At 36.5% G+C, this 27,203-nt stretch overlaps 1 protein-coding gene across 1 annotated transcript; it reads left to right on the forward strand.

Annotated features, from left to right (window-relative positions):
* The first annotated feature begins 21,397 nt into the window (after positions 1-21,397).
* Positions 21,398-26,868, forward strand: LOC127935603 (acidic leucine-rich nuclear phosphoprotein 32 family member E). Its single transcript, XM_052533623.1, has 7 exons — positions 21,398-21,575; positions 23,669-23,818; positions 24,235-24,357; positions 24,518-24,683; positions 24,810-24,937; positions 25,024-25,078; positions 25,162-26,868. Exons 1-7 carry the CDS (start codon positions 21,522-21,524, stop codon positions 25,242-25,244), a joined length of 759 nt encoding a protein of 252 aa, XP_052389583.1. The 5' UTR covers positions 21,398-21,521; the 3' UTR covers positions 25,245-26,868.
* Positions 26,869-27,203: the final 335 nt, after the last annotated feature.

Genomic DNA, 27,203 nt, shown 5'->3' on the forward strand with positions numbered 1-27,203 from the left:
CTGTAATTAACGCAAATTACAGCTGATAATTTAAATACCTGATACAAGGTGGTCCTTCATTGAGGGATGTATGCGTGTGTGTTTTAATGTGTGTGCGCTGATTGTTTGCTCCTTGCATTATTCAGCAGCGCTGGGTCTGCCACAGATCCACATCTCTGGATTGTCAGACCATTATTCAATCCTTCACCTGGTTAGCATAGTAACCTTGTGGAGCACACAGAGGAGTCAGGTGTATAAAAAATGTATGACCTGATGCATCTGGAATCAAATGGAAGACCTTACCCAGAAGACATGTTCTCCAACATAACAAATCAGTCCATGAATGTGCATCCCATGTTTGCCATACAGATACAACCATAGATAGTGGCAAGGGTCCTAATAGCTCATTACTGAGTTTGTGTGTAAATAGAGCTCTTTTCCTGCATACAAAATCAGTAAATCTTTCATTTAAAGACCTAGGAAATGTATTGTGCTAATCAAACTAAAAGGTAAAATCCTCTCAATTCCTTCAAATAGTTTTTAAATGACAAAACTACATAGATATTTGTCTGTAAATATGCATGCATGAACTGATAGCCTTGTCACTGGGGCAGTACACTTAAAGGGACAAATTTGTTCCTTATCCACTGCTAAAAGTTGCATAATAATACCTTATAGTAGTAGTAATATGTGCTATAAAAATGAAAATGTATTCATTTACTCACCCGCGAGTCATTTCAAACCTATGACTTTCTTCTTTGGAATATAAACGAAACCGTTTCAGTTCCCACTGACATCCATTGTATTTTTTGTCAGTGGTAGTCAATAGGAATCCAAACTGTTTGGTTACCAACATTCTTTAACTATGTTTTTTTATATTCCACAGATAAAAGAAAGCCATGTATGTACGAGGGTGAGTAAATGATGATACAATTTCAGGGTTTGGGTGAACTGTCCATTTCATTTTACAGATAAGGTTCTGTAACCCTAAAAGTATAAATTTAGAAATAAAATGTCTGTGTTTGATACTAAAAAAGATCCTTTAGCCCAGAGCTTTAAATTAGCACAGAGTAACTCACAATTTGAACTAATGTGGAGTAAACATTTCAGACACTGATGGTCTGATAACATCAAATATGACATGCTAAGAAAGCGTCCTGTTAGAAGTTAATAATAATTAATATAATCACGTAATAATTTTGCCATCAAATGATATGAATCACAATGCAAACTCCATCACAGAACCCATCAAATATTCAACAGACAGACCTCAACAGTTTTAAAGGCATTGTGACATCATCAAGTGATACGTTGTAACTGTGGCCAGGTCTCGCCAGCTGTCTGCTTGCATTGATCAATTACAGTGGCAAATAAGCTTTCTGATTCTGTTGGCTCTGGTCTGTTTAGAACAAAACTGATAGTGGTCTGACTGTGCACAGTGAGAGAGGAAGAAAGACTCGCATCATCTTTCCTTTTAATGCACTTTCCTAAACTGGTCTTTACCTTATGATTGTCAAAACTGATTTGAAAGTGTTGATATGGAAACACAATGGGGCAGGACAACAGAGAACATGACTGAAATGAATCATTACTGGAGCATGACCATGAGTGCAAATGATCCGTTATACTGGATGAAACAGCCAAGCTGTATAAACCCACTGATTCACAAATTAAATTAAAAAAAGTAACATGACAGAGATAAAAAGGGTGTTATTAGATCTTTGTAGATAATTCTGTTTAAATTCAGTTTTCTATTAAATGATAGTGAAGTTAAAGACTCTCAGAACCTGTTTTCTTAGTTTGAGACCAACCTCAATGCACTGTGATTTAATGATTCAACAGAATCTTTATTTTATTTTTCATTATGTTTGAACTGGTGGATAGCACACATGCTCATCACTCTAGTCTAGAAAATGCTGTTGTGTCTGAGGTATGCAGATTGTGTTGTTAAGTTGCTTGGTTTTATTTATATATATTAGATGCACCTTTACATTTATGCTGTTGATGCACCTAACTGAAAATACTTTATGAAGTTTGTATTGTTGCCATTTTAATTAAGAGTTAGTTAGTTAGTCAATTGCACAATGCAACTGATTATGTCATTTCAACATGGTGGCACCCATAAGGGGATGATTTCTGTCTCTAGACTGACATATCGGGAGTTTCATCTCATGTGATTGTCATTTTAAGTATATTTCAACAATGAGCAACATGTTTGGTGAGCAAGTCAGAGAAAGAAATGTAGAAACCTTCAGGATTTGGTTTAAATTGTTAAAATGGCAATTACATTGGTTTTAATGGAAGCTTTAATGATCCCTGTGTGTCTACTGGTAATGTGTTGCCTTCTATTGACATTTTAAAACCACTAAATAAAATGGAATATGCTCCAAAACACTACAGGCAATAGTTTCAATGGTTAACAGTTGATTGTTTGGAATGGGATTTGTAGTGGAAAGCATTTTTTTTTCTTCAGCAGGGAAAAAACGACAAATTTATTGGAGCAATTTTAGTCTGGTGCCCTGTCTGAAAGTCAGTCCGATCTATTCCTTATTCCTTATCCTTTAAGAGCCCGTCTTTAAAAAGAGAACATATCTAAAACATCAGATTCAGCCAGTGAGATTTTTCAGAGCAGAACTCAGAGCACATCTCGGAGAGCCGCTTTAAAATGTGCAGTACAAAACATAAACTGTCTGAAGAGTTCTGATGATAAGAATCCATTTTAGATATTGCCTGTCATTATCGGCACTGAGCCACGTTACAACATTTCTGACCTTACTCTGTTTGTTTATAAACACCCCCAGATGCCTCTTGTCTGTGTTTTCTCCCATTGACCTATTGACTCCGGCTTCTGCAGACTTTATAGCAGAGTAACAGCTAAATCGTGAATATTTTACAGATTGTTGTTGAAGCGGGCTGATGCATTTAAAGGCTATGAGTTTTTTTCCAGTTTTAATGATCTGATTGACACCCACTGTCAGCAGTTTAATGAATACGTGCAGAGAAGAGGGTGAAACATAATGTGTGCTGTTGATACAGAAGGGCTATTCCTGACACATTTGCTGCATGTTTTCAAGTGCTTCGAATTGGGTGATGTTGACTAACCACTGATAATCTCTAAGAACGTGAACCAGAATTGTGTTTGTCTCCTTTCTGATGAAGGGATGTATGCACGGCTTTGAATACAGAACAAACTGACTGCATTTGAAAATTGATCAGGTTTACCAGACATGATATCCTGAATCATGAATAACTTTTTTTCAGCATGTTTTGTATCATCTGTGTGTTCTCAATCATTAGAGAAATTAACACTTCAGTGTTTAACTTGAAAAAATATTTATTCAGTATTGGTAACAACACATAAAAAAATTCATGTGCATTTTAGTGCAAATCACCATTGTTACTTCAAAAAAAAAAAATACTTGAATAAAAATAAATTCAAACAAAATAAAAAATGTGCTTATTTTGGATTACTGAAGAAATAGTGAAGCTTAGAATTGCAGTGTTGAAGAAAGTGCCTATATGTAATATCTGCAAGAGGACATTAATGCTTTAAATAACTAGAAAAGCTCAATCTAACTGTAAAACATTCGAGTGTTTCTACTGTTACCCAAGCATAACATAAATCCAGGTCAGTTTGTGTAAAGCTTTGCTTTAAGATAAAAATTGACATATTAAAATCTTACATTATGAAACACTGATGACTGATTTGCTTGTTTCTCGGTTACATCTTTGCCCTGACAATCAAAGGATATGCACATTATGGATAATAATATGCTTAAACTGACATAGTTTCACAAAAGACAAATTGTTTTACATGGCAGTGGACAGCCTGCACATCTGTTCATTAAAAAAAAAGAGAAGTATCTTGTTTTTCTCAGTTTCTTTGTTATTCAGGCTCTTCAAATCACCTCCTGTGAGTCACAACCTGAAAGAATTCCCTACAAAAGAACTAAAGTCATTTAGTTTAGCCCCATTTCACATTCATATTCCATTCCACTGATCCAGTCTATGAGACCTCTGACCTCTGTGCGCCTGTTTTTCAGTGACAAAGAATAGCAAACATTGTGTCTTTTCATTTACAGCTTGCAAGCCATGTGTTGCCATGGTTTGTCATGAATCTGCTGCTGTTTTTGCTTGAACTATTTGAGTGTGTATGCATGAGCGTGTGTGTGTCTGTGTGTACTGGATGTCCACGTCTTTCGTCCAGGTTATCTGTCCATCTGCTCTTCTTCTTCGTGGATTTCTAGAATAATTGGAGAAACAGAAAGCCACAGAGTCTAAAATATTAAAAGATGTTATCGCTTGTTTATTTGCTAGATATATATCTCATGATGAGTGCCGTTGTATTAGGTGGAGTGCAGAGAGCACATAAAGCAATGTAGTGCAGCTTAATGAGTGTCAGGAGGTCTAATCATTTTAATCATTCCTGAGGCTTCCAGACAATCATTTCAAATCACAGGACATTGCTCCTGCCCTGTGTTGCTCTTGTTACACCACCAATGTTTGAGTGCCCTCTGCAGGCTCCAAAGAGAATCACACAACGGTTCACCACTGTTTCATTGTTATTTTAAAGAACTTTATGATAAAAAGAAATCAGTTATACCATAGCGTCCATCTTGCTGAGATACACTTTTAGCATACAAATCATTTTAGATTGTAGTGTTTTAACAAGCATATCCTTTTAGTGTAGATACAGTGTATAGACTAGTATTTATCAGTATGGGCCAGAATTTCATTATGAGCACATCCCTGATTAATTTATTCTGTGAATGAATTTCCCACAAGTAGTCAAATGAACGCTGACTTCTACATTAGATTCAGGTACATTTTACTCACCTGTTCAGATTGTGTTACAGGGTCCTGTTATGTGCAGTGTATCTGCTATAGTAATCTGAGCAGCTGCTGAACCATCAGAACCAAAGATAGAAGGGAACATACAGGCGTTGACTGAGATGCCTAAAATAATAATGATAATAGGAATTTAAAAAAAGGTATAGTGTCAGTATACAGCTGCCAAACAAGGTTGCAATTTTGGTATATGGTGGTTTAAGCTTGTGAATGATATATATATATATATATGTATGTATGTTTACTGAATTTTATTAAAGGGATAGTCAATAAATAAGAAGATATTTTACAAATGTTGATATCCAAACAGTTTCTGTTTCTATTGACTTCCATTATTTTGTAATATACTTGCAAAAGTATTTTTGTCCAAACACTGAAAATCAATAGGAACTGAAACTCTTTGGTTACCAGCAATCTCCAAAATTTCTTCTTTTATGTTCCTCAGAAGAAAAAAAGTCATATGGGGTTGGAACAACATGAGGGTGAGTAAAAGAAGTTGAATTTTTAGGGGAAATGTCTCTTTAATACACACTATTTAGAGATCTGTGATGAGAGGAAGTCTGAAAAAGAACATCAAACTTTTGTAATGCTTCCCATTCGTAAGTACACTTCTTATTTTCTTATATGACTTTAACAACTTTTAGATTTTTCTTCTCTTCTTCTCTTCTCATTTTTTCTTCTCTTCTCTTTTTTTTCTTCTATTAACTGACACATTCATAGTTAAGCAGATCATGTGCTGTTGTGTTCTGTAGTTCTCCAATATGAGGTGCAGTGGAACAAAGTGTTTTATTGTCTGAGAATTTTTCCATTGTGCTTTTAAAGCAGATGTTGCAAATGAAATGCGTTTGCATTCTCACATGAATTCAAATGACTTTGTATAATTAGTAGCTTGTTTAATTAAATGTGCATGCTTAAATAGGTCGAGTATGTCTCTGCTGGGATCATCTTCCCCTCTATATTTCCTCTATTTGCAGCTGCCTTCCTTTAATGCAGAGCAGAGCCATTGTTTAACTTCAGAACACATGAGGATAAGAAGCAGATGGAGCTTTCAAAAGAATTCATGTTTTTCCAAATAATAGGGACACCTGTTTACATTTATGTTCACTCCCAGTTTGCCATGTCAGCAGGTCTGTGTCTCATCAGACTCACACCACTGCTAATCTAATCAAAATTGACATTTCCTCTATAGCAGAGTTTTATTGCATTCATTAAACGTGAATATTATCTCCTCCATTGATATTTTCACAGCATACAGTGCTGGCATTAAATACAGAGATGGGTATTTAATTTCTAATTCCCCCGTAGCATAACTATGTTTTATGGAAATGTTGTGCTCTTGAAATTGTCCAGATATAAGTTAAGCAAGTCAGGATTTCACAACTTTTGTTTCTTTTCCTTGGGTGAATGAACAGGTCAGTTACCTATTTCTCTCATATTTTACAAAAGATAACACTTCTGTATTTATTGAGCAGATGTATCATTTGTTTGTCGTTTTGCAAATACATGGTTTAAGATGCTGAACATCTGACCTCAGCTTTTCAAAGTCTTGTGTGGAGGAGTTCTGTCTGCCCACAAAAATGGTAAAGTAATCCAGCCCCCTTTCATAATCCCATCTCAAAGACACAAGGACATTGTTTCTCAGGAAACACAAACCACATTACTCAGGACTATATTGGCTGCGACACATGTGAGTGTTTTGTGTATTCTGCATATTGTAATGCGACAAGAAGTACAGAAGTGGATCTAGAAATACCTGATCTGTATAAAAGATTGTGGGATCAGTAGGATTTTCTTCATGCACATCTCCATCTGTTTCTTCTTTTATTTCTGTAAAATTTTTTTCTCCTCCGCTGTCCATCTCTTCACCCATTAAAAACTTATCTAGTACTTCACTGCTGACATTGCCTAGTAAGACAGAAACAGATATGGTGAGTCATAAAAATGAGCAATGGTTAAGCTTCATGCAAGTAAATGAACACATACACTACTGTACTGTACAAAAATCTGGGGTTAGTTTGATTTTTTTGAAAGAAGTCTCTTATGCTCATTTATTTGATTTAAAAGACAGTAAAAACAGTAATATTGTCAAATATTATTTTAAAATGTAATTTATTGCTGAATAAATGTATGAGTTTCATAAAGAATTTTCATAAAGATTGATGACAAAGATTGATTTTCAAGAAGTCTATCTACAAAAGACATCATACCTATATATTGCATAATTTGTGTATGACTAAGATTTATTTTAAACCATTAATTCCCGTTCAGTGTCATGGAGGTGTCGATGTCCTGTCAATAATAACTGACACTCTGGGGTGCAGTTAGGTGACCCCTCAGTCTGATGGTAGAGATAACTAAGGGGTCTATGACTAGAACAAGGGGGTCTCTGGCCCACTTGCCCCGCTGTCATTCAAACTGTAATTAGCTCTTATAGTCTAATCAAGTCTGAGGAACAAAATAATCAAATGTAAACAAACCTAATGTAAATGTAAAAATGTAGTGTTTAATAACAAAATGTGAAATGATATAAAAATGTGAAACATTTGAAAACCTACTGAAGAACAGATATTCGAATGTTGAATTGTAATCATACTCCGAGGTTGGAGTGGAATCATAGTCATATTGGTAATCCTCGACACCTGCAAAGACAAAACCGATTCAGTTTAGCTATAATTTATGGAAAACCTTACATTTTATATGAAAATCGTGGAAGTCAGTTTCTGCACAGATCACTCAACACGTCCTTCTGATAATGTTACTTTCCCACCAGTCAGACAGTGACTGTCACAGCATGTTAGCCATCAAATATAATTTGTCTCCATTTCACAAATCCAATTAATGCTTTGAACATTATCTGGCCATCTTTACTGCATCACTGCTCAGTCACCTCACTGAATCGTAGAGGACATTGTTTCCCATTGAAAAGAAGCAGTGTCAGTAACTTGAGATCTTTGTACTGCTTCAGACATACTATTGCCATTTGTCAGTTATGTGAGACTATCCACCATAACATTCTTTCTTCCCAATTATCCTGTCTTTTCCTGATAAATGTGATACATGATACTGTGAGATCACTGGAGACTGAGATGTTAATGAATGAAGTAACATCTAGGAAGCCAGTTCTGTCAGGCTCAGGAGATCGAGAAGACATTTGGTTAACATTTTTCTGCAACTTTTTCTCAGGGTTTATTTATATTTAATAACTTAGTCTTACTAGTTCAGCTGCATCACCGTTTAAAAATTTGGGGTCCGTGAGAAGTTTTTGACAGAAGTCATGCTTGATAAACTAATATTGTGAAATATTGTTACTAAAAAAATACCTAAAAATACCTTTTCTATTTTATTATATTTTAAAATGTAATTGAATCCTTTGATGGTAAAGCTGAATCTCAAGAATCTCAGTCTTCAGAATCACATTATCCTTCAGAAATCATTCTAATGCTGATTTGCTGCTTGAGAAAACATTTCTTATCATTATTAATGTTGAAATCAGTTTGATATTGATATTTTTTGTGGAAGCTGTAATAATTTTTTTTCAGGATTTTTGATAAAAAGTTAAAAAAAAGAATAGCATTTTGTACATTTTTATTTTAGTTTTTTTTTTTTTTTTGTAAATGATAGAAGTCTTGGTACAAATGATGCACACAAAAAAAGAAAGAATGAAAGAAAGAAAGAAAAACAATCATTCTGATCCCACACCTTTGAACAGTACTGTATGTCATATAACAGATATTTTCAAAGTGAAATTAATTAGATCTAAAAAGTGTTTTGTGTGGGAATGCTTGAAAAAGGAATGGAGCATCCATTTCATGATCATGGCTGGCTCTATAAAAAAAATAGATCAATATCTTGGTGATTATTCCTCAGGATCTTATGAAAATCTTCTAAACTGTTAGGTCATTGTGTATTTATGGGACTTAAAACCCCTGGACACACAGGAGTCCCTTAAGTGCTGACCCTCCACAGATCCGGTTTTAAAGTACAGAGGATGGGAACTGACCCGAGAATCTAATTCCTTAGGCTGAAAAAAATAATCTGCCAAATTTGTCCTTTTACATGTTTTTCATTTATACAGCTGTGTAGTAAAGACCAAGGTGATCAGTGTCAGTATTATTTCTTCTGGGAATGTGAACGATATCCAGACTACACCTGGGAGTTGAGCCCAAGAAGTGCACCTCATATGCCTTAGGCTTATCTGGATTTGCCTGACTCCATTTACTTTGAATTTTTTGGAAGAAAAGTAAATATCAGATGTCAGGGCAGAAAAACTTAACATATTTCCTGTTGTAAAAGCTCTTTTCCATTGTTATTTACACTTGTAAACACTGTATAAAGTGGACACCTGCACTGTTTTCCCTAAGGAGCTATTTCTACCTGCTCTAACCCTTAAACGTATTCAGTGAGGTTAAATAGTATTCACGACTAAAAAGAGATATGATGTGGCTATTTAATGCTAATTGTCTTTTTCTAATAGCCATTGCAACAAAGAAATGTTCACTCAAAAGGAAGCATTATTTTACATAAAAAGATGAAATTATGGGATAAAAAGTAATTAGTATGGCATTAAAATGTCAAATTTGCATGTCATAATTTTGACTTATCTTATAGGCACGACTTAGTATCTTAGAATTTATTTATTTAAAGTGGGAAGCCCTACTAAGCATTTTTTTTTTACTATTGGGATTATTCTGTTGATTTATTAAACTAATTAATTATAATGTATGACTAAAATTTACTTTAAATGTTTAATCTCAGTTTCGACCTCATGGAAGTTTTTTTTTTTATTTATTGCATTATTTTTTAGTGTACGGGAGTGTGAGACAGCACCATGGAACAAACTATAAACCTAAATGCACTTGGCTTTTGGATGATGGATGTTTGCCAGTACCATTTGCCAGGTCTCAAACTTTTCCCAGACTTGCCTAGCTTTATCGATACAATCATCCCTAAAAGGAGCAAGAAACAAGAAGAAAGCTCTGAGTACTTCTTTATTATGGTGCATCATCCATGACAATTTCTTTGTAACCTTTTCAAAAAAATCATAATCAAACTTAAATGAAGTCCTACTTCTTTGGAGACTGTCGTCTACGGACTAATAATTATCTGTTAGCATAGTCTCTTCATTTGAGATTCGTGGGAAACAATGCCTGATTAATACCTGGATCAACACCAATAAACATGTAGTACCATAAACAACATGAGGCTAAATTCTTTTAGCTATCAGTGAATGGGATATCTGGCCAGGTTTGTGATGAGCATGCAATCTATTGTTTATTTATCATCACCCCAGAATAAAGCAGTAACTGTCTATTAAGTGTCATCTGAATACTGCGAATTGAGTCCCACGCTATACCAAAACTCACGCTATGGGTTCTTATCCAAAAATGATCGTGCCCCTTAATCAGATAGCTCTGCCAAATAAAGAAACAAAAACAAGTGTTGTGTTTTGTCTGCAGATTGACATGGTGGATTTTAGGGTTCACATGCCCTACTAAATGAGTTTTCTTTCAGGTTTTCCTTCAGTGAGGAAAGTTACTGAAGCTGAGCTGTGAACCTACAGCTCAAACATGTAGTTTACGCTACTTTTACTGTTTTGCACACCATTATTTGGCCTTTATCCCTCAAACGTATCCTTGTGGCATTGCAATCCAGAGTTTAGAGGTACAACATACTGTCTGGCCTTTAAAACCCAATCTGTTCACACCATTCAAACAAGCTGAAACACGAAAGCTCAAGAACAAACCTTGAAACATTATTTAAAATAAGTATATAGTGCTTTAAAGTTGAGATTTACATTTTGTAGCAATCACTGACAAACATAGTTTCTTGTGAGGCATTGGGAAATTTAGTCAGGTAGAACTTGACCCTTCAACTCCAGTCTACCACCATCAGCCATTCAAAGACCCCATTTTATCCTAAAGAAATGTCAAAACAAACATGAACCTAAAGTTATGAAAACACCCTAAAGGTAAAACTTCACTCCCAAAATGATTTTTGGTCATCGCTTCAGCCAAACCCTAGGAGGAGGTGGGTTCAGTGCAACGTTAAAACCAAAGCATGTTACTCATCTCATGATATCTGCTTTATGTTTTCCAGTAATTCATTTATAAAATCACCAGAATCTTGGCACATACTGTTGGGCAAATACCCCCATCTCAGTCTGCCAAGTGAAACACTAAAAGCAGAAAACAAATTCATTAATCCCACTGGTGTTTACAAGGAATAATGAGGTAGTGTAGTTTGGGGCTAAATCTTAACTGTGAAGCTATAATTCTTGCTAAGAATATCATTCAAATCTTCTACTCCTAATTATCATTATTGTAGTTCTGCAAGACATTGAAGTCACTTCCTCAACACAAAAGAGCAAATGGCTGATTGTTTCTGTTGGTAGTCAATAAACAAAAAAGACAAGGAAGTCAGAGCTGTGAGTGGGCCGACAGAAAACAGCTGTGCAGGGAACTCGCTGGAATTACTTTGACCTTGTGATTGTTAAGACCCCCTGAGGCTGTCTGTCATGCCGAAGAGGTTGCACTGAATTGTCACAACTCTATAAGAATGCACTGAATTTTTCACATGGTATTTCCAAACCAAGTTGTCTCCAACTGAGCTTGAAGAGCTAAGTTTTACAAATGATCAGGATTATGCTGATTTAAAAAGTTCTATGCTGAATTATATTGTTGCTTCTTTGGTTCCTAGTAATGTTGCACAATTCTTTTTTCAGAAAAAATGCTTGTTTTGTGGGCAAGTTGTTTTCCTCTTATTTCTTTTAAATTATTATTATTTAAAAAACATACATATACATATCATTTTTACCTTAAGGTGCTTTTTCTGGCCAATTTAACTCTTAAATTTAACCTTGTTAACCTATATTTAGATTGACATAATAATATTTTTACCACATCTAAATTGCCACATTTTCAGCATACCTTCAGATCAATAACCAAGATAGTTAACTTTCTGAAAATATAGAAGTCTTCTTGTTCACTCCAAAGACACAAATCAAAACCAGATTCTCACTACACACACTTTTTCTGTCAGTGGATCTCTGCACGCTCAAACATTTTTTGTGTGTCAATACAGTGATAAAAATAGGTAAGCTAATTAACCTGTATCATACTAAATGTGTTAGGTTACACCCGCAAAACAAATAAACTATGCCTTTCTTTCTTCAGAACATAAAGGATAAGTTCTGAAAAATGTCTCGCACAGTGAAAGCCAGTGGGGCCCAGTGTTCTTTTGGACCCCCACTGACTTTCATTGTATGAACAAAAAGAAGACAATTTTTTTTTTTTAGAATATATTATTTTGTGTTCCACAAAATAAAATAAATTCATACAGGTTTGGAACAACATGAGGTGAGGAAAGTTTTGGGTAAACCATCCCAAAATCAACTGCAAGTTACCACTTTTTACAGTGCAAATGCAAAAGTTTTAATTTTTAATTTTTATTTATTTTATATATATAATGTCCCCTAGGAATTTATTTTTAATTTTTTTAAATCTCACACTAGATCTGTGCTTCATTCAAAACATCAACATACAGCAAGTTCTCCCATTATAGTCACAGTCAGTCTCAGCCTCACTCTTACGCTCACACACACTCACCCAAGCAGAGAGGCAGCAGTAGAAGAGCTCCTGCCAAACACACTGATATCAGCACACAGTGGTAAGGTCTTGCCATGTTGCTCTAAACATGCGTGTATGTGCAGCCTCCACGCTGTGCCTCTGAATGACTGCAGCATTTGAGTGAGTGTGAGGAGAGGTAACGCCAGGAGAAGGGGTGGGAGGAAGGAGTAGGAGGGGGTGGGAGCTCCAAAGTTTTAGTTGCCTCATTCATCTGTTAACTATTAAACAATACTACACTGACTGCCTCGACCCTGAAAGTGTATTTGCACTATAGCTGTCATAATTCTCATTAATTTAAGAAGATTATTTGTAGGAATGTGACTTTTTTATGAAAAGTCTGACCCGGGACTTGAGATGTGGGTCACAGAGCCCATGGGAAGGTCAGTGAAGTTGTTCGTAGGCAGCTGTGTGATTCTGATGCTGTATCTGCAGTTTGTCAACTGATCTTGAATAGTGATAAACTCTGGAGCCAGCTGTGCGGTTAATGGTTCGGAAACCATGTTTTAAGATCAGTTAACAAAAGCATGTAATGCAACGCCTTAGCAGGATACTTTAGAAAACGCTTAGAAAACACTGCATGTTAGCTTTGATTATAGTTTTCTGTATATGATTTCATCATAATATTATGGTTTTTAATATGGTAGTACCATAGTAGTATTTTAGTACCTTACAGCAGGGTTTATAAAGCTTTTACTACCCCCATAAATATGATGATCTTCTTTATAAATATTGTTCCAAACCAGCTTTAGTGAGGAAGCTAAGGAAAACATCTTAGGAAAAAGAAAGTTATAATAATACTTAATATAATATTGAAAAAATATATTTAAACATATGTTTTATATATAATAGTTTAATGTTTTTCTTTTTAAATATTTAATAAATACATTTTTATTTTATTATATAACATAATATTTTTTTTTTTCTTATTTTTTTTTTTTTTTTTTAAATCACAAACTATGTGCATGCTTTCCTTTTTTTTCTTACTGTTAAAATACATTTTATAATTTTCTTTTCTCTTAAATTTTCCTATTATGGCATCCACTTGGAGGTCCTTGGACAACAGCTTAAAAACTTCTGCCCACAGAATGGCCCACAGTATTAAAAACCCTGCTGCTATGCCAAGTGCCAGATGTTTTTGAGTTCTGAATTCAGGAGGCAGGGGGCTTTGACCTGTCCATCCTTTCTACTCAGCAGGGGCCTGAGAAGAGGCTCAAGGTACATAAAAGTGGACTTCAATAGCAGGAAAGAACAGAGCGCAGGGGGTGTTTGTTCATGAAGTACATAAATGAATGAATATTCTTGGTCTTTCAGCCTTCTTTCCTGTAGCACTGATGTGACCTGTTCCCTAGTCGTCGCTCTGAGTCAGCCAGATTTGGCTTTTTTCAAACCCTCTTCACAACCCCCAGCTGTGTGAATTGGACCGTGGGACTGTGTGGGTGAGCTGCACATACCTGATACAAGACAAGAGCCTCCTTCATACATTTAAGATCTATTTTCCTGCTTTAAAAAAACTAGTCCTCTTATTTCAATCTTAGTTGTGCCCATGGGCTGCATACACACCCTGAGCTTGTGCTAAAATCTGAGATGCCTCCCATTGAAAACAGAGCAAAACGTCAGACTGACTGCAAGGAAACTGTCAGTGCCCACATGGGTCATATAGTAGGAAATGGCCATGTTGTTAGTGGGCAAGATTCCAATTTTAAAAGATAAAAGAAAATTGTATTGCCCTTCAGTTGGGATTGTTTTTAAAGCTATTATTTAAGACCTTTTTTTGATGACAGAAAAATATGTGGGCCAGAATAATACTGCAGGTGGTATGCCAATTATCGCTTGATCTCAAAATATTTTGAAGAAAAAATTTAATTACATGGTTCTAAACAAAAAAAAGTGTAGTGTAATGAAGTGTAGTGTAGTGTAGTGAAGTCTAATGAAATGTAGAGTAGTGAAGTGTAGTGAAGTGAAGTGAAGTCTAATGAAATGTAGAGTAGTGAAGTGAAGTGAAGTGTAGTGTAGTGTAGTGTAGTGAAGTGTAGTGTAGTGAAGTGAAGTGAAGTGAAGTCTAATGAAATGTAGAGTAGTGAAGTGAAGTGTAGTGTAGTGTAGTGAAGTGTAGTGTAGTGAAGTGAAGTGAAGTGAAGTCTAATGAAATGTAGAGTAGTGAAGTGTAGTGAAGTGAAGTGAAGTGAAAGTCTAATGAAATGTAGAGTAGTGAAGTGAAGTGTAGTGTAGTGTAGTGAAGTGAAAGTCTAATGAAGTGTAGAGTGGTGTAGTGTAATGAAGTGAAGTGTAGTGAGGTGAAGTGAAGTGTAGTGTAGTGTAGTGTAGTGAAGTGTAGTGAAAGGTAGTGTGAAGTGTAGTGAAGTGAAGTGTAGTGTAGTGAAGTGTAGTGAAGGGTAGTGTGAAGTGTAGTGTAGTGTAGTGTAGTAAAGGGTAGTGTGAAGTGTAGTGTAGTGTAGGGTTGTGTAGTGTAGTCTAATGAAATGTAGAGTAGTGTAGTGAAGTGAAGTGAATTGAAGTGAAGTGAAGTGAAGTGAAGTGAAGTGTAGTGTAGTGTAGTGTAGTGTAGTGAAGTGAAGTCTAATGAAATGTAGAGTAGTGAAGCGAAGTGTAGTGTAGTGTAGTGAAGTGTAGTGAAGTGAAGTGTAGTGTAGTGTAGTGAAGTGAAGTCTAATGACATGTAGAGTAGTGAAGTGTAGTGAAGGGTAGTGTAATGTAGTGAAGTGAAGTGAAGTGTAGTGTAGTGTAGTGTAGTGTAGTGTAGTGTAGTGTAGTCTAATGACATGTAGAGTAGTGAAGTGTAGTGAAGTGAAGTGTAGTGTAATGTAGTGAAGTGAAGTGAAGTGTAGTGTAGTGTAGTGTAGTGTAGTGTAGTGTAGTCTAATGACATGTAGAGTAGTGAAGTGTAGTGAAGTGAAGTGAAGTGAAGTGTAGTGTAGTGTAGTGAAGTGAAGTCTAATGACATGTAGAGTAGTGAAGTGTAGTGAAGGGTAGTGTAATGTAGTGAAGTGAAGTGAAGTGAAGTGTAGTGTAGTGTAGTGTAGTGTAGTGTAGTGAAGTGTAGTGTAGTGTAGTGTAGTGTAGTCTAATGACATGTAGAGTAGTGAAGTGTAGTGAAGGGTAGTGTAATGTAGTGAAGGGTAGTGTAGTGTAGTGAAGTGAAGTGTAGTGTAGTCTAATGACATGTAGAGTAGTGAAGTGTAGTGAAGGGTAGTGTAATGTAGTGAAGGGTAGTGTAGTGAAGTGTAGTGTAGTGTAGTGTAGTGTAGTCTAATGACATGTAGAGTAGTGAAGTGTAGTGAAGGGTAGTGTAATGTAGTGAAGGGTAGTGTGGTGTAGTGAAGTGAAGTGTAGTGTAGTCTAATGACATGTAGAGTAGTGAAGTGTAGTGAAGGGTAGTGTAATGTAGTGAAGGGTAGTGTAGTGTAGTGTAGTGTAGTGTAGTGTAGTGTAGTCTAATGACATGTAGAGTAGTGAAGGGTAGTGTAATGTAGTGAAGGGTAGTGTAGTGTAGTGAAGTGAAGTTTAGTTTAGTGTAGTGCATGTAGTGTCGTGTCGTGTCGTGTCATGAAGTGAAGTGAATTGAAGTGAAGTAAAGTGTAATGAACAGAAGTGTAGTGTAGCGTAGTGTAGGGAAGTGAAGTGAAGTGTAATGAAGTGAAGTGTAGTCTCTGGTGTAGTGTAGTGTCGTGTAGTGTAGGGAAGTGAAGTGACGTGTAGTCTCTGGTGTAGTGAAGTGAAGTGAAGTGTAGTGTAGTGTAGTGTAGTGTAGTGTAGTGTAGTGAAGTGTAGTGTAGTGTAGTCTAGTGTAGTGTAGTGTGATGCAGTGTAATGTAGTGAAGTGTAATGAAATGTAGTGTAGTGAAGTGAAGGATAATGAAGTGAAGTGTCGTGTATTGGGATGCTGAGAGAGTGGTAAAAAGCAAATAACAGTTTTAAGTTGTTACTTAGTTAATTTTTATTCTGAATTCAGCAAAAAAAATAAAAAAAAATTGTCACTTGCTAAAGCAACCAAAGCACGTTCTTTCCCCTGAACCATTTTATGTAACATTTGGCTTTTTAGTAAATTTTGTAAGATATTGGTGTTTGGAAATGAAGCTAAGCTGATAAGAATTGCTACCATGGTAAAGCATGCTGGAAAAATAGTATAGGATTTCTCTGGTGAGGGATAAGTGGGGGAAAAGAAGGGGATGGAGATTTATATATTCACTCCCTGCCCATCTACAGCTTCATCTAATGGATAGCTTTCTTTTGTAAACATTTTATGAACTGTATTGCAGTCATGATTAAGTGTTTTGAGGGAAACATAAAATACCTCTTTTGGATCCTGTATTGAGCTTGTACAGGAATTGAGCCATGAGTGTTTAGAAAGACTTTGTTGCACAGGCTGTGTGAACATTATCCAATGGGGGTGAAGTACTGGGGTTCGTCCTTGATTACATGTGAGAGGGATGCTAGCTACACTCCCACTGATATCTCAGCGTGGGCACGGCTGACCAGCTTATCAAATGAGATCAGTGTACATGAGAACAGAGAGAATAGGAGGAGTCTCGGGGGTCACTGGGGACCCCCCGCGGGAGCAGGGATGGATCTGCTGCTCTGGCTGTGAGGTCCCACAATGTACAAGCCAGTGGTAGAAAAACATTTGTGAGTGTTTAGCAAAGGACATTTGCATGGAATCTGGGATCTCATCCAGAAGCTGTTTTCCATGCACACGGTAATAAACAAACCTGTAAGGAATTCTCCAACATGGATAGCTTACACACAACTTTCACTCTCTACTCTCTGCTTAAAGCAGTATTCTGGGTTCAGTACAAGTTAAACATAACCAATATTTGTGGTGTAATGTTGTTTACTACAAAAATTTATTTAGACTTTTCTTTAAAAATTTGTTTTGATAAAATCTTTGGGTTACAATGAGACAAGTTAACAGAGCCAGTCCATGAACTTTAAAATACTGTTTCAATAGTATAGCGATAACTTGCTTTTACAATTTAAATGACCGAAATAAGAACAGCTAACTACACTGAAGCCACCTAAGGTGGCAAATGTTTATTTTAATAACTTTTCAGTTATATAATGAATATTTAATCATAACCCTATTCTGGCACAAATCAGTGTAGGTTTCTTGGATGAATAAATTGATGAAAAAACCATCCCAGACAAAGTCAACAGATTTTTCACTAAATACAATGAACACAAACGATTATTATTATTATTATTTTAATTATTATTATTATTATTATTATTATAATTATTATTATTAAAAACTAAAACACTTCTTTAGAACTGCATCATACAGGCACAGCGATGGATTCAATATTCAATATTCAATATTCAAAAAAATCAAATGCAGAGACTTAAAACGAACCTTGTTTTTACTGTTAAATTACAAAATATGTTTGAATAAACCAATTTTTTAGAATGAATATACCTTTCCAGCACTACACATGAAAGAGCTGCCCGTTTAAGATGAACTACTTCATTAAAATACATTATACTTTCAAACGCAACATTTGACAGCAAGTGAACCGAGAGTGTTCAAATAGCTCAGCTCACTTGGCATTCAATGTATATATACAGCGATGTTGAGCTTTATCATTGGATAAATCATCTCATTGGCAGAATAATTACACTGCTTTAAAATAATTTGAGCTACTGAAATATGCAGTTTAGTTAGTTAATTACACCCCAACACTTTCCCATATTTTCAAATGACACAAATGGTAATAGTAATGTTATTGTGAACTTCCAAGAGACATATACAGTAGAAAGAGTGTTTGTTCTATTCTCCAAAGTTCTTTAAATTTAACTCACAAGAAGAAAAAAAAACAGACCAACTGTCAGGCATTGTGTTATATGCCAGGCTCCCTGACAGACTCACAAACACCCTCACGAGCTTTTACAAGGGTGTGATAATAAGGCATATGCACAAATAAACACTTTGTTAACACAGTGCTTTAGAAACAGGCTCTATACAGATGCTGCTTATGTATGATCACAGTCCCTTTATAATGTAATATGTTCATTCACAAAGCATAGTCGACTTGCAGCTACATGAAATAAGTCTGCCTCTTTGGCTGTAGCATTTGTACAATGATGAATGAACAGTGTTGAATCCAACAGCTTACAAAAAAAAAATAAAAAATAGTACAAGCTCTCTGGCTCATTTTCATGTCGGAAAATAATGTGATAATGTCATCTTGTTTACCAATACAACTCATTGCCCTAGACATTTCTCAAGCTTTTATTGCCTCCTAAAAAATCTATCTAACGCTCTCAAAGTGCATTTTACAGTTCATCTAAGCACATTATGAGTTTCTGTTTCATTATAAGAAAACCCTTTTGTCACTTTTTCCATCTGTGCTTGTGATGTACAGAGGGTTGTCCTAAATAAGACAGCATTTTCCCAGGATTTGGTATCCATATCCCAAACCACTTGAGCCAACATCCTCAAATCCCACAAACCCACGCACACTTGACCTTGTTCATGTGGGCTAGCTGTTACACCTGGTTCTAATTAACAACTCTCACATCCTTTCTGTTCTTTAAGTCCAGAACTTTGTATAATTGTTTTGCTAGCTTTATTAGGGCAACATTGTTTGTGTGACCTGTTTATACAAGTTCAAGTAATTCAAAGAAATAACCTGATTCTAATAATACCCCTTACGACAAACTTTAATCTGCATATTTTATTCGACAAGAGTGCACGAGACAGTATTTAGAGCAGAACATTTAATGTTCCTCATTTTAATGACTGACTAATCATTCTAAACAGTCCTCACACTTGTAGTCTAAACGTCTGTCTTGAGCCTCTTGCATCTGTCTTTTGTGTTTGGCGGTGTATTTCTCTCAATCACTCCAGGTTCACACACTTGTTAGGGATCCCCAAGGCTGCCTGATTGCCTTTGGCCCATTGTGTTTTTTGCATGAGAATTCACTAGTGTGTGTCTCCCATTATTCTTGTCTGAACGTGAAACCATCTCCCCCATCTGTCTACCCCACAGCAGGCCACCATGCAGCCGGTCCAGAGGACAAAGGCTGCAGGAAACATTGAGAAGACCTGACAATGGCCCTCAAACAAGGTCAAGAGAAGTTTCAGGGTTCAAGCACAATTAATTTTACAGTTCATTAGTTAACTTGGTCCAACACAAGTCTCATTCTTACAACTGTACAAGTTCTTAGAGAGGTTGAAGTAGTTGTGTAAAAACAATTCTATTAACATGTTAAAATGTGAAGTATGATTTGCAGTGTACATTTAAACATGTCTGTGCAAAGCTCTAGTGCTCTATCTAGCGACCGCTTCCTATAAGGTCACAAGGTACACAAGCAATCCTAATCAGTCCTAACTGGTTTTGGCCGTGTCTTTGCACTGTCTGCCATCTAGTGGAGTTTTACGACGTTGTTGCTTAGCATTTATCTAATTTGCCTCCTGAGAAAGTTCTAATGCATGATAAAACACTTAACATTCAAGCTCTGTCTAAAATAGTATAAATATTAGTATAATCAAAACCTTATACACATAACACGTACACTAAAATAAACTTTTAATAAACAAATCCAATTCATATATAAATACAGCGTTGATTTGTGTCATTCCGAGCAGACTTTTTCTGCATCTTATCCGTTTCCACTTCGCTAGAGCATTTCCTGTTTCCTGTCTGCAGTATGTCTTACATGCGCTAAGCCATGAGCTGTCAAAAACAACAGCAACAACTAAGGGATATCTTAATCACATGATGCTATGTGTTATCACGTTACACAGCTTATCTTTCAACCTGATATGTTAGGTTTTTCATCTGCTGTGTTAATTAGTATTTGGAGGCAGGGAGGAAAAAAAAAACCCTGCAAAAATAATATAAATGGCCCTAGGTATTAAGGGCAAATATATATATTGGATATATATTATATAAATGCAGTATTTTGTAAATTTAGAAAATATTCCCCTGTACAGAAAAAAAAAATGCCTCTAAAAATGTAGTTTATTTAGATGAAAAAAAAAAAGTTAATTTGTGCTACTGTTTGAGATATACTCATCACATGTGACAAACAAACGTTATCCTAATGACTGTTTTATACAAGATATTATACACTTCTCTGGCAGCATAGATAAATCAGCTTTAGGAGATCTGTTGTGGGGTCTCGTTCATTTCAGGGTCAGTGTGCCATGAAGCCCTAGCGGTCACCTTGGTGTACTGCACTAATGCAAATCGTTGAAAAATTTGCATCAGTTTATTTCCTTCTAAGGTGGGGAGAGTGGTCTGTAAGCTATTTTAAAATTAATGTAGACATTTTTTGAAGGTCATTTGGATAACATTTTTTATTCATTTATAATAACAGCGAATAGCCTGATGGTGATCTACACCAAATGGGCCTGTGTGAGTTCTGTGGAGAAGCACATTACATTGGACAGATGGCGTGGTGTGCGTGCAGCTTTTTAAGCCACCATGACTGTGTGGGTTTATGGTCAGCCATTTTGTAGAATTATTGTATGGAATATGTTTTAAAGTATTATGAGATAACTTGTTTAAAATAATGTAATACGTTGTATTTGTTCGCAAGGAAATTATGTGCATTGTGTAGTCCTACCCCAACATTTGTTATATTTATTTTCTCTAATGCGTTAGTGTTCACTTTAGACTCTTTAAAATGAACAATTTTAATCTGGTCTCCAAATTGATTTCGATTTACTGGACGCTTCCAATGAGAACAAAGAATGGGCGGATAAACAGTTTGAGAGCTTCATACTGACGTTCTGAGCGACCCGTCTAAAATCTACTGCGCGCGTATTTCCAACCAATCACGTGTGTTTACAAAGACCGATTATGTTGATAAGCGTGATCCTTTTGATTGACAGGCCGGTCCACCACTCACGCGTTCAAAAATGACAACACTCCAATCAGAGCGCAGTGAGGGCGGGACCTCAGAAAGGGGGTTGGGTGCGAGGTATCATGGAGGATCAGTTAGAATACGGCAGCCATTGAAGAAAGCCGAGCTGTAGGTCCGTGCTCCGGAGTTTCTGGATTTTCATTTCTTTAAACGACCTAAACCAGTACAGCAATCACAAACATAATGGAGATGAAGAAGAGGATCAGTTTAGAGCTGAGGAACAGAACTCCAGCGGAGGTGAGCGCTTTAATTATTTATTTTTCACGGAAACGTGAAATAATGTTAGTTCGTAACCTGTCTAACGTTATCCTGCACGTTATAGACTCCGCTGAATGGCAGCACGACTGTAAGACCACATGGGCGTTTAAAAGAATCATTTTAGCCATGAATTAATGCATGTACACATCTATACACGATTATTTAAAAACAAGTAACGTTAGTCAATATAATCGTTATGTGAGTGCGCGAAACTATTACTGAATCTTTTGTGAAATCGTTACGTTAACGTCTCCTTCGCCATTGCATTAGACTTGTCGTTGTGGGCGTCCCAACGAAACATCAGAATAATTTACTTTAATTTTTAAGACCCATTTTTTTATTTGATGGTTCAGAAACTATTTTAATACTCAACAAGTGACGTCCAATTCTGTTACGACGTAATAGTCGCCCGATGCGACAATATTCTCGCTTTCAACCAAGAAGCAGTTAAAACAAAACGTCAATGCTGTTATCCGATCTCACAGTCCGAGCGTCCGTAAATCCCAAAATACTGAGCAAAACATAACGCGACTGAACGTCTTGTCGTATAAAAACATCTTCGACATTACACATTTGGGTCGCTTTCCTTCGGTCTTCCTCCTAAGACCCTCAAAGCCATTTAAGTTCAGGGTTAGAGAGCACAAGCACATAAGAAGCGAATGTCGGGTCAAACTGTATAATTAATTAAGTGTTCATGGCTTCTGCAGCGCCTTGCAGTGTGTGTGGTGAGGAGTGCGTGTGTGTGTGTGTGTGTGTGTGTGTGTGTGTGTGTGTGTGTGTGTGTGTGTGTGTGTGTGTGTGTGAAAGCTCGGTGTTTACGGGCGGGGAATGGAAGTCATTTTCTTGCATCAATATTTGAGACGCAAATGACGGTGTTTTGTGGCTTTTACTGTGTTTTTATTAACCAGAGTCGAGTGATTTCTGATTCACTGTCCTTTCGTGCGGTGTTGAACGGCGCATAGAGCCAGAAACAGTCGCTCGACGGATGCGAACCATTTAAAAAACAAGTTGCCATTTTCCTCCGTGGTTACGTTAATGGCTTAATTATGTAACCTTCTGTAACATTATTTATCTCTGACGTTAAACAATATGCCTTTGGCTTTAGGAAGCACACCCGTAAGTGTTTTATTTATTGAAGGAATGTGGCAGATGGTGAAGGGGCGAGCCCCCCTCCCTCCGATTTCAGTAGATTATTGTAGGCTTGTCTGAAGCGATGTAGAGAGGCACGCTTCTTTTAAATGGGAGTTTCTGAGGGATGGGATCTTTTACCCGAGATCGAGTTAATGCTGTCTGAGCGGAGGTGTATAAAAGATACGTGGCTTTTAACTCGGGCGTATCTTGCGTCACCAGTACAAGAACTGTAGCAAAATCTTCTTGTAAAACGTTAACTGTAAATTCATTGCAAATCCTAAGTGATGAGAGGGATGGAAACATTACCAAGGCTACATTACAAACACATCACGTGCTTAAAAATGTCGTATCTATCCACGAGGGCGACAAGTTATTGAATATTTAAATTGTATGGCAGCATTGCACAACACGTTACTTAAAGCCCATAAACACACAGTTTGTTTATTTATTGTAAACACATTTTTTTTCTAAACTTAATAATTTGTTTAACTCTTTTAGGCAGATAAACATCAATGCATGTTTACAATATCCTTAAAGATGAATAGTTTTTCTCTGGTGTCCCTAATTAATATTATTAATGAGATTAATTAAAAAAATAGCAAACTGGTTAAACCAATTGTGTGTGTTTGAAGACGGGACTATGTTTGCCCGATCCAATAGCAAAGGGGTGAGTGCTTTGAGAAACCTTTTTGAAAATGCACATCGTTTTTGCAGTAACGTTTGGTCCCACTAGGTGCGTCAGACTCATAAGTGGACCACTCCACCTCAGTGTGTAATAAATCTGAACATTTTGGGAATTGAATGGGCTGACACTAGATGGAAAGCTGCTATCAGTTACATCAGCAGTTGTCAGATGTTGCAACTTTCATCCTTGTGGTACATCATGTCCATAGTATGATTCTTTGTTTACCACTGACCTATTATGTTCATCTCTCCTGCAGGTAGCAGAGCTGGTGGTAGATAACTGCCGCTCAAGTGATGGTGAGATCGAAGGCCTGACAGATGAGTTTAAGGAGCTGGAGTTCCTCAGCATGGTCAACGTGGGTCTCACCTCCCTGGCCAAACTACCCACACTACCAAAATTGCGGAAGGTCAGTCAAAAGATCAAGCGTTCAGTTCAATACGCTAGGCAAAGTGCCTTTAACAAGATCGCTTGTGCTTTAACTTTAATGTTCCAGCCATGCAGAAAATGGATACTGTAACACTGTTTACATATTGATGTAGACACTTTGTATTATTAAAGTGTGCTAAAATGGATGGACAATGCCCAAAGTGTGACATTAGCAAAATATCCATGTTGAATAATTGGAATTGTAAAATAGTTTTATAAGCACATAAAAATGTATATACATTTGTGTTGATTAGTATTACTTAGTATATGTCTAATTGTGCCGTAACAGCAAAAGTAGTTTGAGTGTATGAGTTGCTTTAATTATCTTGTTAAAATTTGTTTCAACCTTTCCATTATATATTAAGTTTATTTTAAAAGCAATTCTCTCTCTTACAGTTGGAGCTGAGCGATAATAACATCTCCGGGTCACTAGAGACACTTGCAGAGAAATGCGCCAACCTGAATTACCTTAATTTGAGTGGCAACAAAATCAAAGAACTCAGCACACTGGAGGCCCTGGTAAAAACACGGATACAGATTTACAACACCTCAACATATTTCTGAATAAATGCATTTTGTACATGCTATTCGTCAGTTTTTTTCTTTAGCGAGTCAGACAGTCATTATCCTAAGCATCGTTTATCAGTCTTGATTGATGCATGACATGCTCTTCCCTCAGCAAAACTTAAAGAATCTGAAGAGTTTGGATCTGTTCAACTGTGAGATCACCACGTTGGAGGAATACAGGGAAAGCATCTTTGAGCTGCTGCCTCAGGTCACATACCTGGATGGCTTTGATGCAGAAGACAATGAAGCTCCAGACTCTGAGGCTGATGATGATGATGGTAAGAACCACAAATAAGGATCGAGTTTGGTTATACAGTCGAGTCCTTTTTAGGTGGACTATGGTGCAAAGTAAATGAGAGAGAAGTATGTTCCATCAAGTCATTATTTCTATTACTTTTATGCAGATGATGATGAGGATGGCGAGGAAGGAGCAGGCCAGCTGGGAGATTATGAGGAAGAGGAGGAGGAGGATGAGGAAGGCTCAGAGGGTGGAGAAGTTGGGCTGTCCTATCTAATGAAGGAGAACATTCAGGTGATGTATCTTTCACCTGTTTTTAACATTCACAACCAGTTTTCCAAATGTCACTTCTTGATAATGACGGGTTCCTTCCGTAACAGGATGAAGAAGATGATGGTGATTATGTAGAAGAGGAAGAGGAGGAAGAAGGAGAGGGTAAGCATTAACTACGCAACCAAACATTGTGAAATTGACACTTTCATGTGATTTTCAATGACTGAACATTGTATTTTGTGCAGAAGAGGAGGCTGATGTTCGAGGAGAGAAGCGAAAGAGGGACGCAGAAGATGAGGGTGAAGATGACGATGAGGACGAGGACTAACCCTTTGTTTGACTTCTTGGAAACAATATCCAAGGTGTAGATCAATCCTGAAAAAGACCATGATCTTGCAGATTGTTTTTCTCTTTGTAAAACCATAGATAAATCACTGTAGAGGCTAAGTGTTTTCTTTTATAAATACATTATATATTACACTCTATAAAAGGGGTTTATTGATAATTCATTTATAGCCATTCCAAGTTTATTCCCAATACATAATTTGGTGACATCAGGGGATGGGTGTGGGGAGGTTGGCAAGGGCGTGAGATTTCTTTAATGTAAATAAGCTTTTGGACAAGCCCATTCAAGACAGCGCTAGGATTTCACCACTGAGAAGAGACCGCAGCATACATTTGTCCAAACCGCAGATCCCCAAGACCTCTGTGAGGAGGCAGAGTGCTTTCTGCTCCTCATCTACCTCTCCAGGTCTCATTCTCAGCCCAACACGGAGCAGCAAGCCAATCATCTCCAACCGTCAACCCCTTTGTTCCACCATCAACCAATCGCTGCCAAGGATCTTGTCACACTCTTTATATGGGACGGTCTCCGCTTGATTCAGCTTTTCTTGTAGATCAGGCTCATGTAGACCAGATGGTATGTGATCATGTGAATATTAAAGTGCGATGTATGTAAATACAGCAAAGATGGGGGAGTCAAGCTGTAGGTTGGCAAAATCGAATTTAAATTTTAATCTCAAAGTAGTTTTTTAATAAAGAGATCAATCATGTGTAACATATGAGCAGTTCGCCCTTTCTCCCATTTTATGCAGAAGTCACTTATTTTTGACAAGATGTGATCAGAGACGTTACAATTTGAGATTTGTTCATTTTTAAGGGAAATGCCATTGCTGGAAATTTCTCATGATGTTGGGGTTTAACAGCTTTGTTGGATTAAACCGTACCCTTGAATACCTTTCTACCTTTTGTCTTGCTGTGGAAACAGGTTAGTTTCTACCTTTTGTTGAGGTATTTGACAGAGTAATACCTTTTAATCTAATGTTCGTATGGCAATATGTATATAGAATCTATTTCAATAGGGTGTTTTATTTCCCTTTTTTTTAACTAATCTGTTTGGTCAGTTCTTTTAATACAAAGCACATGTCAAAGGACACCTGTTTAAATTTCAAGTTGGTTGTTGTGTGTGTATGTTGTATCGGGTTTTATGTGCTGTAAACCTCTCTCTAAAAGGATTTTAGTTTTGTTGTTGGATTTTGGTGTTTTGTTTTAATGGGTTGTTTAGGTTTAACTTTTTTTTTTAAGTTTGCAAGCTCCTTTATCTGATAATGAGCTCCGTGTGAGTTAGTTGTAATGAATGAGTGAATTGTTCTTTTAAATTATAAAAATGACATGGGATGTTGTTCAAAAGATGTAGCTTTGTCTGCTAAACATGTCTGTAATTTGGGATTTTTTCAAACTGAGACCCATGAATTGTCTGGAAGCCTCAAATATGGGTGAAGAAGCACTGTTTTTAATGTCTCCGGAGTTGATAGAAAAATGTGTCCTGATAAAAACTGCAGTGATCTTTCAATCATTTTTAGATAAATCTGAAAGAGTTCTAAAACCCTTGCAATGAATGCAACCTGGTGTAAGTTTGATGTGGAAAATAAAGGAGAAACCTTTCACCATAATGTTCTTGTGGTTTAGTTTTTATATATATCTTTTAATTTTGTGTTCTTTTAACTAAATTAAAATAGGAAATAATTTCAGAAAACCCAGCTCAAGTGTAACTTGTTGACTTTTTCTTTTAGTTTGAGCCCAACAAGCCTGCAGAGTTTAATTTTATACTAGACTGCCATCTGTAAAGCATGGTACTTAGATTATTTATTATTTATGAGTTACACAATCTTTAATCAGCGGAGCATAATGGAAAGGGGTGTGGCATGTGATCAACAGACGGAGTTACTAAGAGTTATCATTAATTAATCAGAAGTATAGCGATCACCATCCGGCCAATAGAAATACA

This window comes from Carassius gibelio, chromosome A19 (assembly GCF_023724105.1).
Source record: "Carassius gibelio isolate Cgi1373 ecotype wild population from Czech Republic chromosome A19, carGib1.2-hapl.c, whole genome shotgun sequence".
In the NCBI taxonomy this organism is placed as follows: Eukaryota; Metazoa; Chordata; class Actinopteri; order Cypriniformes; family Cyprinidae; genus Carassius; species Carassius gibelio.